The sequence below is a fragment of the Gouania willdenowi genome, chromosome 12, assembly GCF_900634775.1.
Source record: "Gouania willdenowi chromosome 12, fGouWil2.1, whole genome shotgun sequence".
Classification (NCBI taxonomy): Eukaryota; Metazoa; Chordata; class Actinopteri; order Blenniiformes; family Gobiesocidae; genus Gouania; species Gouania willdenowi.
This window is the reverse complement of record NC_041055.1, coordinates 9,996,995-10,010,146: the sequence shown is the minus strand read 5'-3', so window position 1 is coordinate 10,010,146 and position 13,152 is coordinate 9,996,995. Positions and strand designations below refer to the sequence as shown.

The 13,152-nt window shown below is 39.2% G+C and overlaps 1 protein-coding gene across 2 annotated transcripts in view; it reads right to left on the bottom strand.

Moving 5' to 3' along the window:
* The window catches only part of dcc (DCC netrin 1 receptor), a 400,100-nt gene that overhangs the window by 267,775 nt on the left and 119,173 nt on the right, over positions 1-13,152 (bottom strand). Inside the window, exon 2 of one of the 2 annotated variants that reach the window (XM_028463510.1) lies at positions 12,103-12,171. The exons of the other annotated variant lie outside the window; for it this stretch is intronic. Within the exon in view, the coding sequence (XP_028319311.1) occupies positions 12,103-12,171 (69 nt within the window). The remainder of the gene's footprint in view (positions 1-12,102; positions 12,172-13,152) is intronic. 2 annotated transcript variants of the gene reach the window in all.

The window sequence follows — 13,152 nt, the reverse complement described above, 5'->3', positions numbered from 1 at the left end:
AATATCTGGGTATCTCTGGCATATTAAAAGCATCTCCATGATGCCTGTAAATCCTATTGGGTCTTAAATCTCACAGATTTCTGAGTCAAAGAGACTGTGATCCTGCTGTGTGTGTGCATGACAAGAAAGGAATTGGTAGAGAGGCCGGGCGTGCATGTGTGTGGCATTGTTTGTCTTTTGAGACTTTTTTAGATAATATTACATTTAATAAACTCTGCTTTGAACTGGTGGCCTTTGGAGGGTGTACCCCCGCCTAGCACCCAATGAGAGCTGGAGATGGCACCAGCAGAACCCTGCCACCCTGAAAATAGGAGCAAGTGGGTCAGAACATGGATGGCTAGATGGATATTTAATAAACTAATGTAGGCAACACAATTAGTCATCTACATGATCAGTGAAGTACTACTATATAAAAATATACCGAGCCTGTGATTTTCCCTGATCGTGGAAACTGGGCAGAATGTACAAAATGAACTTCCTGCAATGGGATTATCAGTGTTATTTATAATAGTATATTCTTAATATTATTATATATTATTATATTACATAGGCAGAAATTACAATATGACACATGCATGTTTTGGAAATTTATCATGCATCTACAAGAAAATTTGTCTTTGTGAGCAGGTGGTCAGAGAGACAAATATGTAAATTCTCGCAAAAAATGGAGCAAATGGCTAGTCGTCAAATGGCATGTTTGACACATATTTGGGAAGTTTATTAGCCTGTAATGACATTTGATTGGGAAAGCTGATTAAACAGAAACAAAATGGAAATATGTAAACAGGTGCAGACATGACACGAAAGTGGGTGAAATCAGGAAAAGAATTGGGGAAAGTTTGAATATATTTACACACGTTTGCCAAATGTTGCCTCCCCTGAAAAATGATTGTCCTTCTCTGAGATAATTAAAGGTAACAGACGGTATAAATTTTCCTATTTTGGAAACGTGCTGCGATTAGGTGCTCTAATCTAACATTATGTCGACTTTTTGCACAATTCATGCTCTTTGATCTATGTAGTAAGCTGGTCCAGACTCTGACTAATATGGCACGATCTAATGGAAATGCAGATAGATGGTTATGCTCAGATATATTTTTAAGTTTACTTCATGAGCTTCTAACAAAATTAGGTTTATTCTGACGTGAAGGTTGAGGTGAAAGCCTGCATAGAATATTAGCAACGGGCTCTCTATGCCTACATCAGTAGGCTGAGTGTGTATTTTTCTCCTCTCTTTTTTGCCATCTTGGCTGTAATGGATTGCGTTTTATTTAAACATATGCAGCTTTAAACATGGGTTCTTGGAAATAGAGACATTGACCTTGAGAAGCTAGTAAATGTATTTAAACGTTTTAAATGAGTGGTTGTGAACCTTAGTGGAGGTACTGAACCCTGCAAGTTTCCTCAGTGCATTCACCAAAATAAAAAATTTAAAATATTTCTTTAAAACATAGGTAGAGGTCTATATATATATTTATTCAGACACATACAAGTGAGCCTGGGCTGATTTTTTTTTTTTTTTTTTGCCTTGATCAAAAGGCTTTTTAATTATTTATTTTTTTTTTAATAAATTATTTGGAATAGAAATTTGACAACATTTCCATAATTTAACTTTTAATAAACTAATACATCATGGTCCATTTTTTTGGTGAAACATATTTTTAACGTATTTGTCTTGATCCCTGATGGACTCAACGAACCCCAGAGGTTTGATTGAACCCAGGTTTTATATTTACACTGTTACGCAAATACTCACTGGAAGTCACTTTGCAATGGAAATTTAAGGGGTCTATTGTTTACATTGATATAGCCATTAGCTTGAAAAATGTTGCGCAATTGTGACGCCCACTAATGTGTGGTCACATGTAGGGTATTATACATACATTTTTTTTTAATTTAGTTTAATTTATTCATTTATTTTCCCTGTGAAACATTGTTCCAATCTGTAAACAGAAACCTGTTGTATGCCTTCCGAACAGTCGGGGCAGTATTAAATGGGCTCAGCTGTTGTACCGCACTTATACAGTGGGGGGCGCCACCTTTCCCCATTGTGTTTGTGACTACGAACTCACTGAAATCCCGTCTCTGTCTCTCTTCTTTTAAACTGTTTTAACAGGTATGTAAAATATAGAGGCAGCCCAAGGAACACTGTTTATATAAACCAATAAGTTACAGACATGTAGGTTGGTTTGTTTTGGATGGAACTATGATGTTTGTTGAGTAACTGTTCAGTATGTTAAACTAGTGCAAAGTCCGGAATGCTAACTCATTAGCTTTAGGCTTTGTGTGAGAAGTTATAAGAGTATATGTATGTTGTTTGTGTTTTGATCCTGTGATTATAATTTAAAGGTCCTGAAAGATGTACTTTATGTTATTTGAGCCTAATATATGGGCCTGCAGAGTTCATTGTTGCACACGTGCACAGGCTGACACGCACACACACACACACACACACACAAGTACATATATTTGGTTAAGTTAAATAGTTAAATTGTTTTCTCAAATGGTTATTAAAATAAACCAGCAGGGTTTTAGTAAGAAATGGTTTTCTAAGCAAGAATATGTCTGGGTGTTGCAGTGTGGATGCTTGGAGGTAAACCTGTGGGACATATATGGTGAAAATGTGTTTTTGTTTATATATATGTGAGAAATGTTTTACTTTCATGCCATAACGGCATTGGTTAAAAGAGCATAGTAATGCAGCAAAAATTAATCATAAGGAGAAATTGTATGAAATAAAGGAACATTGTGTTTGTGACTACCAACTCACTGAAATCCCGTCTCTGTCTCTCTTCTTTTAAACTGTTTTAACAGTTTTTCAGTGTCGTCTGGGTTCAGAGATGGAAATAAACAGAAAATTATTAACTGTATTCATGGTCTCCACTCTGGGACCTGTAACACAGTTGTTTCATTTATTTATTTATTGGATTGTGAAAAACATCCCACTTTGTATTTTGCATTTTTTTGGATTCATTTAATTAAATTGTTTACATGTGTCATGGTTTAGGTCACATTTTATGTTTTTGCATAAGTGTACATAGTTGTATTTAAAATAAAATAAGCAAATTGAAGCAAAATGTTATTTTCGTTACAAAATTAGTCATTAGTGACAGCTCCGTTTCATTTAAACCATGTTTGGTAGCTAAACTAGAATTTCTCAGTAAGAAATTGTCAATGCAAATCATAGGCAGGGTTTGATAAAGAAACAGAAGTCTCCGGTATGAAAGCGAAAGTAAACGGGAGCGCATTGCACCGCTCTGGGAGTCTCCCTTTTAACACACACACACACACACACACACACGCACGCACGCACGCACGCACACACAGACACTAACAGCAGACGCTGCCCCCGCTTTCAGAGTCGGTTGACTGGGGAAGAAGTCTGGCGCTCAGCCGCTCCGCTTCGACCGAGAGACATTTTTGCCGTTCACTCATAGGTTTTCACCTTTGTGCACAAATGTGAGTGAAAAAAACCGTGTCACGTAAAGCAAACGACTCTTCAGTGTAAATGAGATGATAAAACAATGCAATGGGAGCATCTACAGAAACTTTCAACACGACAATGGCGACATTGATTGGATCAGCAAATGAAAACATTACAGCCAATCACATTAATTTCATAAAATGCAAAATATTGGCCGATCTGATATAGCCGACCTGATCGGTGTACAGCCTAAGAAGTACAATTAAAAATATAGATTGTCTCGAGACTCACACCAACCACAATGTGTGTAACATATAAAACAATGCAAAAATGATTAGTAACATAATTGATAATGTTGACTACGAAAATTTGCTTCGACCCCTCATTTAATGTTTTAAAATCATGATAAAACCAAGCCTCATTTTTGATGCAGTACCGTACATGAACTGCAGGGCGCAGTGTTGATTTATCATTTACATTGTAAAGAAGAATTGCGCAACAGAAGAAAAACCAACCTAAAGTCTCAACATTTTGGAATCAGTTATATACTACACACTTTAGGTAGAGCAACAAATGAATTCATATATATTTTGTACAGTTAGGGTTAACCCTAACCTTAAGAATTGTTGGTTTTTTTTCGAATGAATTTGGGAAAACTGTAATGAAAACTTTTGACCACTCGGGGGCAAATGGTCCCCCTGCCCCCGCCCCCACCAAACTCTGCGTATGATGTAAATATGTCGGCCGTGGGATGATTCCACACAATTCTATGATTCGTATAGAATATATTGTCTGTTTGTTCCTTTCCCTTGAACTCTGTCTGTTTTCCTTCTCCTTCCGTTATTACTCTCATTTTTCTCTACGTTCTCCCTGTCTGTTTGTATTTTCTCTCCTCTCGTCTCTCCCGGGGTCCCATAACCCACCAAGCAACAGTAACCCTGATTACCTTACAGTGACTGCTTTGTGCATAGCAAGGCCTGCTGGGATCAATATTATTGATTTGAGTTCTAAGTCTCTTCCTAACCAGACTAGTGCTGTGTGTCTGCAGTTTTCTGTGTGTGTGAATTTGCATGTGTTTGTGCTCTAAGTGTTTGTTTGCATATTGATTTCACACCGCTCACTGTTTGCATGCATCGACTCATTTAAATTTAATGAGAATAAATGTAAAATGCAGATATTTGACCTTATTCGCGTGCACACACACATGCACACACACACACGGCTCTCTGTCTGGCTGCCTTGCATCAATGATTTATGTAAATTTATCTTCCTGACGGTGTGAAGCGGCAGCCTCTGAGGACAGTTGTCATTACACGCGGCGCTCCGTGTGTTGTGAGTGTTTGGATAAGCTCGCACACCTCTGTGATATGTAGTGCACACCCAGAATAAGAGCCCATGTCGTATTCCACGTCAGTGTAATAACAGAGGCTGTCAGTCATCATGGCAGCCCGTGTTACTGCAGCATACGTAATGTCATTTGGAAAACGCTTGAATGGACACACAATCCTACAAAACTCATTCCCTGCAAAATCCTCACGTCAAAAACCTAGCTGTGCCAAAATGTGCATGTTTTTATAAAAAAAACATATCTGCAAGCTATCAGGTTAGTCATCCTAAGCAAGTGGTTAAATGGATAAATATGGCTTTTTTTTAAACCAACAACTGAAGCAGCAAATTAAGGTACAAAAAATAAAGAAAACAAAAACAGTGAATAAGAAGGATGTTTCTATTTTATTTTTTTTTTCTCACTCATTCAAAACCTTTGACTCAAGCTGGAACAATCTCTCCTGTTTGTTGCCTTGTTTTTGACCGTCTCCTTAAGTCCCGCCTCCAGTCGCCATGTGTAAAGCAAACATCTAACACTTGCCTGTCAAACGTGAGCATGTGATCTACATAGTAAATAAGGCTGTTTATCATCCCTGATTTGATTTGATTCCAATTAGTGAAGTCTGGATTTGATTACAATCTAATTTTCCATTAGGAACGATTTCGATTAGATTTTCAATTATTGCTCTTTATTATCGATCTTCCATTTAACATCAGTCAGATGCTGAATTATTTGACCTCTCTTTTCTGCAACACCTTCAATATGGTATAGTGTAAATGAAATATTCAAATTAGGAGGACGAGCACCTGGTTTGTATTACAATTGGAAAGAGTTATCCATTTTATTCACCACCCCTACTAGTAAAATAGTCATTTTGTTACTGTTCCTGTATGTGTTAAATTCTCGGAAATAATTTAAAAACTATTATTTTGCATCTGTGATCATCAGATGTAAGGTAAGTCTTTGCTTAAAAACTGCAGGCCATCACCTGTCGCTGAGTCAGGGGTGGAAAACGCTGCCACCAGCCCTCTGAGTGGTAAACACCAACCCAATCTCATTCCAAAGCCTAGAATATCTACGTTTGTCCACTGCACAATGTGTAGACATCCTCAAATGTAAATTAATAATAATAATAATAATAAATTAATAATGCACGTAATCTGCATGGTTTTAAATACGAAACAAGGTCCGTAATTCAACATCACTTCTGGGAACAATCTAAGCGTCCTTAGCAACAGGATAAAGCAAGATGAATGTACGTCAAAATGAGAAAATACAGATAGTATACATAAACCGAATGGATACGATGAAAGTTAAGGGTACCAAAACGAAGATAAAGCCACAAGCTCTCTTTAGTATATAGCAATTTCCAGTGAAAATGTAATGAATGTCCGCCATGTTTTTGCTTTCTCTAACGGGATAACAAGGTGGTCACGTGACCTGACCTACGACCCATAGAAAACCCTGGGCAAATGATGCGTAGTATTTCTACGCACTCAGAGGAATACCCGTAGGATGTCTACACAATGCGCAGTGGACAAGCATAGTCATTCTGTGCTTTGGTGTGAGACTGAGTTGTTAAATCACTGATGTTATGCTGGTGAAAAATAGCACTATGTCTGTGATGCACGCAGGACCCTGTTACCGATGTAAAACACCTTCTTGCCGTGAACTAAGTCCTCTTTCTCTCATTTTCTGTAGGGGTGTCCTGATCAAATATCGGATATCGGTCTGATATCAGCCAGAAAACGAATGTCGGATTTTATCTACAACATAAGTGCTCAGATAAGTTTTTATTGTTTTTGTCCCCGCCCTCAGTTGTTCCCACCATATACTGACAGTAAAAAATAACTGAAGTGAACTTGAATTGCTGACTGTTGTTCTCTGTTTGAGTAACATCATTGGATCAAGTATTTTCTAACATTCCACGCTACAAAAAAAGTAATAAAAGTATGTATGTTTTGTGCTGATATCGTATCGTTTCGATATTGGTATCAGCCAATACTCAAGACGGGAATATTGGTATCGTATCGGAAGTGAAAAAGTTGTATCGGGACATCTCTAGTTTTCGGATCCCTTTGGCGTGCATTGGGTTTGCCAACAGTACCGTGCTGCAGGAAAACACCTACAACAGTGCAAGAAGAAGAAAGCTCATTTGAGCACACAGGCTTTAAAGGCAGATCACAACCCACAAATGCGCTTTCGATCACTTACATAGCATACTGAGTGTGGCTCAATGTCATGCAAGAGCAATATAAGAACTTAAAATTGTTGAGATTCTGCAGTCCTATAGTTCTATGTCGAGGCTGAAAGTACTAATTCCAGCATTTCAAACTGAAGCACCACAACCTCATGCTGGCTGCAGGAAACTTGCTACACTGTAGCATAGTCGTTGTTTCATTGCTGTTGCTGAGTACCATGTCTTTGATCCTTTACTGTATAATAAATAAATCATACAGTACTTTATTTAAAAGCCTCTCTGCTTTAGGGCTCACTGCCATCTTAACTGTATAGGCATCTATTACTTTGACGCCTGTAAAGCACTTCGAAATATTCTTGTAGAATCTCACACTTGTTGGCATAAAACCTGTGGGAGCTACTTTTAAAGTTAGAAAAACAAAAAAACACTACAAAAGATCACCCACTTTACATTTACAACCAGAAAAGTTTCTCTGAATAACAGGTCATATCTACGTTACTCAAACTGTAAACAAAATAAACATGAAAAGGAAAATATTATATTATATTATATAATATTATAATATAATAATATCATAATGGCAAACTGTGGCCTAAAGTACAGACTGCAGAAAGCTGATAAAACCTCAACACTTCTCTTGCATTGCACATTGCAGTTCAAAATAACCTGCTACTGCACTTATTCCAATGGTGCAACAGGAAAGCAAGTACTCAACTACTTGTACTGGACTGTATTCATTAGTGACAAGACAAAAGCCTGCATCTGTGGTGTACTGGTGCGCATTGCGAGATCATGAATTCCAGTCCCCTTGCAACTAACTTGGTCATACCCTACGATAGACTAGCGTCCTATCCAGGGGGGTTTACTCTCCCTTATGCCCTTTATCTGCTGGGATCAGCTCCAGTATCCCCTGTGAGCCTGTACAATAAAGGGTATAGAATAGATGATGAGACGAGGACAGATACCCATTTATCAAACTCCCACCCTTTTATGAGAAAAATGGACAAAGTCCCAATCTTATCATGTATAAATATCAAATAAGTGCACATTTTATAACTAACAATACTAACAACTTATTAGAAAGAGGGTTTCAGTGACAGGCTTTTTATGTTAACAATGTCAATGCCAACCTACTGAGCCCCGGAAGGGACTTGAATGTTTATTGTATGACATTAGCTTTATGTGCGTGAGCAGGTACAGTACATTATTTTAAGTGCATGCTCAAAAATGTTTAAAGTCAGTACGTCACACGGCAGTGATGCCGATGGTGCACCTTAATCTGTTTCCCATCACATTCTGACTGCTGGTGCCCATATGTCACCATGTCCATGTTATGGTCTGCATAACACTGGCATCACACTGTAACCGACTTTTTGTGTTTATGTGCTTGTGCAACACTTAGAAATGTTTGCATTAACCTGTTTAAGTGCACGCAAACTTTTCCACAAGCACGTAAAAGTTTCCCAGAGTGCTGAGTTATCTCTATATCAGAATAAGAAGTTTAGAAAAAATAATTTGCCCAGTACTGGAGTCACAGTAAGTCACCCCTTTAAGTATTTCAAAGTGACACTTTTGAAGAGTAAATAGAATGGAATAGAGTTTACAATCTTCCTGTTAGCTTACAAAGCTCTACATGATTGAAGCTCCTGTATATCTTAAAGACCTGTTAGTGCCCTATCGTCTGGGCAGAACCCTCCATTCTCAGTCTGCTGGTCTTCTGGAAGTTCCTATAGTGTCTAAAAGTAAAACAGGAGACAGAGCGTTCAGCTACCAGGCTCCTCGCCTTTGGAACCAGCTCCCAGTCTTAGTACGGGAGGCTGTTACTCTCTCCACCTTTAAGGCTAAACTCAAAACCTACTTATTTGCTAAAGCGTATACCGTATAATAGCAATAACCTAACCACTAGAGCGGACAAGGTCTCGTCCGTAATGGTCGCTTCTACAGACCATGGGAACGCGGCTCCTCAGCCACCATCAGAGATAGACATTTTATTACTAAATATCAATAGGGAAACTACCAATCGACGAGAAGAGATTGCTAGAGAGCATACTGTATACTGGCGGTAACCTAACCACTATTAGGTTAACGCTATGTACAGACCATGGAGTCATCGCTCGAGCTAACCTAACCCCTAAAGCGGACAGGGGCTCATCTGTAACGGTCATATTTACAGACTATGGAGTCGTCGCTAGCTTACCAATCTACGGGAAGAGATTTGTCGCCTTTCTAACAAGCGTTAACCTAACCACTAGGAACAAAGCCCCAAATTATGCAGACAGACCTGCTAATACTGTATCATATTTTTCTGCAGTCTGTGCCTTCTCCTCGTCCTTTTCTCTCTTTTGTGTTTCCAGTGTCTTGAAGCTGAAGCTGACAGTTCCTGATCTGTGGTTCATGGCTCAACTCGTCTAAGACACTCGGATGTTCTATCTCTCCATCCTGTTCTGTTCTCCTTCTGTACACTAACCCCAACCAGTCTGAACCTGGTTCCGCTGGAGATTTCTTCCTGTTAAAAGGGAGTTGTTTCTTCTCACTGTCGCTAATGCTTGTTCATGTGGATTTTGTTGTTTTCTCTCTTCTTATTAAGAATCTTTTATTTTGAAAGTGCTTTGAGATAACTTTTGTTGTAAGTTGTGCTATATAAATAAAACTGAAGTGAACTGAATTGAATTAAATTTCTCATTTGCAATGATGCTCATTCATGGGGGAATAAAGAAGTCTTCCTTCAATACGACCAATTTATTCCTCCATCTCAGGAAGAATTGCTGTGCTATTGATAGAATAGAAAAAAGGAACAAGGGCAAGTGGCACTGAAAAGATTGACCCAGTTCAATCAATTGAGGAAAAAGGTAAATATCATAAGGACCGCCCCAGGGCAAATCCTAGAGTGCATCACATGAGATAAAGGAATTTTCTATTGTTCCACTATGGCGCCAAATTTACTAACTTTCCAAAGCTCCTGCAGTATTTATTTAATGTTTGCCTAGCCAAACTATACACAGTGAACTGACTCCCATTTAATGGATGAGAAAAAGAAATGGTTTGGTTGTTTGGTAACACTTTATTTGAAGTTTTATACATAAAGCTGACATTACGCTGTCATTATTATGACATGACACCTGTCATTAGCATAAATAAGGTGTAATGAAGTGTTGTTTGTTACTCTAACCTCTAAACTTAATAATAATGTAATGTAACCTTTATTCATCACCATAGTGAAATTTTTCTCTGCATTTTCCCCATGATCCCCAAGGGATAGTCGTGGGCTGCCAATTGCAGGTGCCCGAGGCGCAGTGGGATGGAGGTTCGGGGACTTGCTCAACATCCCACAGTGATGGCCTGGGTGAGATTCGAACCGGTGACCCCCCGATTACAAACCCGCTTCCTTAACCACTCTGCACCCCACTATGCCAACATAGCTCCAAAGGTGTCATAATTTAGTGAACGACACTAGATGACAGCCTTCATTACACCTAATTCATGCTAATGACAAATAATGACATTAAAACTTTAAGTAAAGTGTTACCGGTTGTTTTACGTTCAGGCTTAGGTGAAGGTATTTCAAAAATACAAAAAAGGGAAAAAGAAACTGGTATTTGGGGGTTGGGACTTTGTCCTTTTACTTCGATGATCTGGTTTTGTTACACAGCCAGTAAAAACTAACCAGAGAGTCTCTAAAAGTAACTTTTGCTGCCCTGTACACAACCTGGGATACCCAGTCAGTGTGTCCATAAGCATCAGCAAGCACTTCTGAATCACTTTACAACATGAAAAATAGGTACAATAGACTTTGGGGATACTCTAACTTAATCTCCGGCACCGCAGTCTGGGATTTGTGTTTTTTTTTAAAAGTGACAGAATAAAGTGAGTAAAATACTTATATTAAATAACACACACAAGCCATTGGAAACCCAGGAGTCAGTGGTTCCACATTTTGTTCCTGACGGGGAGCACCCTAGAGGGTGATTTTCACACATAGTGTGACACTTCCTACTCTGTCTTCATCTCTGTGTCACTTCTGTGAATCAATTGCTTGTCTCTCTTTGGGTCTCTCCATCCCCTGCCCTTCTATCTCCGTGTGTGTCTCATTGTGTGTGTGCCTCTGTCGCTCGCTGGCTCTCTCTCTCTCTGGGGAAACCTCTGCTGTCACTGTCCTGATCTGAAAGTAAAAACGCTGAGACCCCTGTGATACTGCGCTGCGTGTGGGGGTAGTGTAGACAGATCGACTGACACCTTATCACATTTCTCTGACACATTGTGGCAAACGCTGTCAGTTTTGTGTGTGTGTGTGTGTGTGTGTCGATTTTAAAGGCCTGCAGCGTGGATACTTGTAGGCAAATGTGTGTAAATATGGGTATATACACTCCACTCATTGATTTTTATAATACACTATATTGTCCTGACCACAGAAATGATTCACACAGATGATTTCTCTATTATAGAAGGTGTCATATTAGGCAGCAGACCTGTAGCTTCATCTAACAGGCCATTGTGTTGATACTCGATGATGAAAAAAAGGTAAAGATAGCAATCATATGGTTGTCATTGACAGTGTAATAAGTCAAAGTGCATCACAGTTTGTTTTTGGTAAACTAGCTGAGCGCAAAGCCAGTCGTGGGTTTACATGAAGCATGAGAAAACCAATTGAACAATCCTTCTTAGCTCGTTCAACACACCCAGATAATGTGATTGACAACCGAGCTAATAGTGCTTGTACGTGTGTTTGTGCGATTGGTATCCCATATGACATTTCTGAAGAAGAAAGAGATTGTTGCAACAGCTAAAAGAGAATAACATCTTAAAATAAATGGACAAGAGAAAAAACTAGCAAAAATATTTTTATCTGATGAAATCTTGGAAGATTTTTGGTTTATGTGGAATTACGTCGTTAAAGCTGCAGTATGTAAGTTTTTTTTGGTGTCATTTGGTCATAAATCCATAATCACCTTTGAGCATATTGTGATTCAAAGTGTTCTGAGTGGACAGTGAATCTCTTCTACTCCCCCAGTCTCTGTAAATGACCTTTAGGAATCCAGAAATGTGACCCTGGATTTCAGCCAATCAGTGATCTTTCTACAAACAGAGTGCTCCGTGAGCTGTTTTGGGCATTACTATTGGCTGCTCAACTGAAGTAGATGCACGTTCACGTACCATCTAAAGTAAAGGTACAATGACGTTCCAGCAGAAGTCCACATCGAGGTGTAACGTACAGCGGTTGCACTGCAAACCAAACACAAAAAAGGAAGACCAATGTGGAGAAGCAACAGTCTAAAGTCCCAAACATACTCGGACGGAACGGACTCATGAAGGTCTCTCTGACTCGGTATATGAGGTGTGCACGGTCCGCTGCGAGTCCGCGAGCAATCAGCCCCACATACCGAGTCATAAGGACAGTGATAACAGGCAGGATAAATCGCTTGTAAACCTAAGAGAATCATATCCTAGGTGGAGAGAAGATGTACAGTTAATTTGCAGTCTGGACGTTGAGTGTCTGTCTGCTCAGCTGTGATACATGCATCCATGTCAGAGTCTCTAAAACACCAGAAAGCTCTCCAATAACACAAGATAAAGTCCCTACATTTGTCACTAGTCTATTAAGAAAAAAGTTGCTCAGAGCTCCACAGTTGTGCACGTTCACAAGGATACCTGTAAGGGACGACATGTTTCGAAACAGGGAGGGGAGGGTGGGGAGTGTCTTTGTTTCTATACAAGTCTCATCATTCTACATACTGCAGCTTTAAACACTGTTTTGTAAAGGATACAGCACCACCCATGGAGGAGGAGTCAAACAGCTTGTCAGGAGTTTGGTTTTCTCTCATGCATGTAAACATCCAAGGTTGGTGAAAAATATTCTTTGATTAGTTTTTGCAATCCTATTCGGACTTATCGAACGTTAATTAGGTTTTTTTTTTGTCCAAATTTACCGTTCTGTCTTTGAGTCTGGCTGTAGGCTGCATTAGACAATACTGCAACCATGTGGACAGAAGGAGGCTGTGGCTCGACCTGTCAGTCACAAACAACTCAGCCTATCTCCCGAGGCACAGCTGTCCACTTCTCAGAACACATACATCTTGTCATCAGAGGCTAAACATCCATCACCATTAATGCTTTCGAGTGATGCTGAGACCATGGAGCCTTTTTGGTAAATCCAGTATATCCACAAGATACCATTATGAAATGACTTTAACAGATTACAGATGT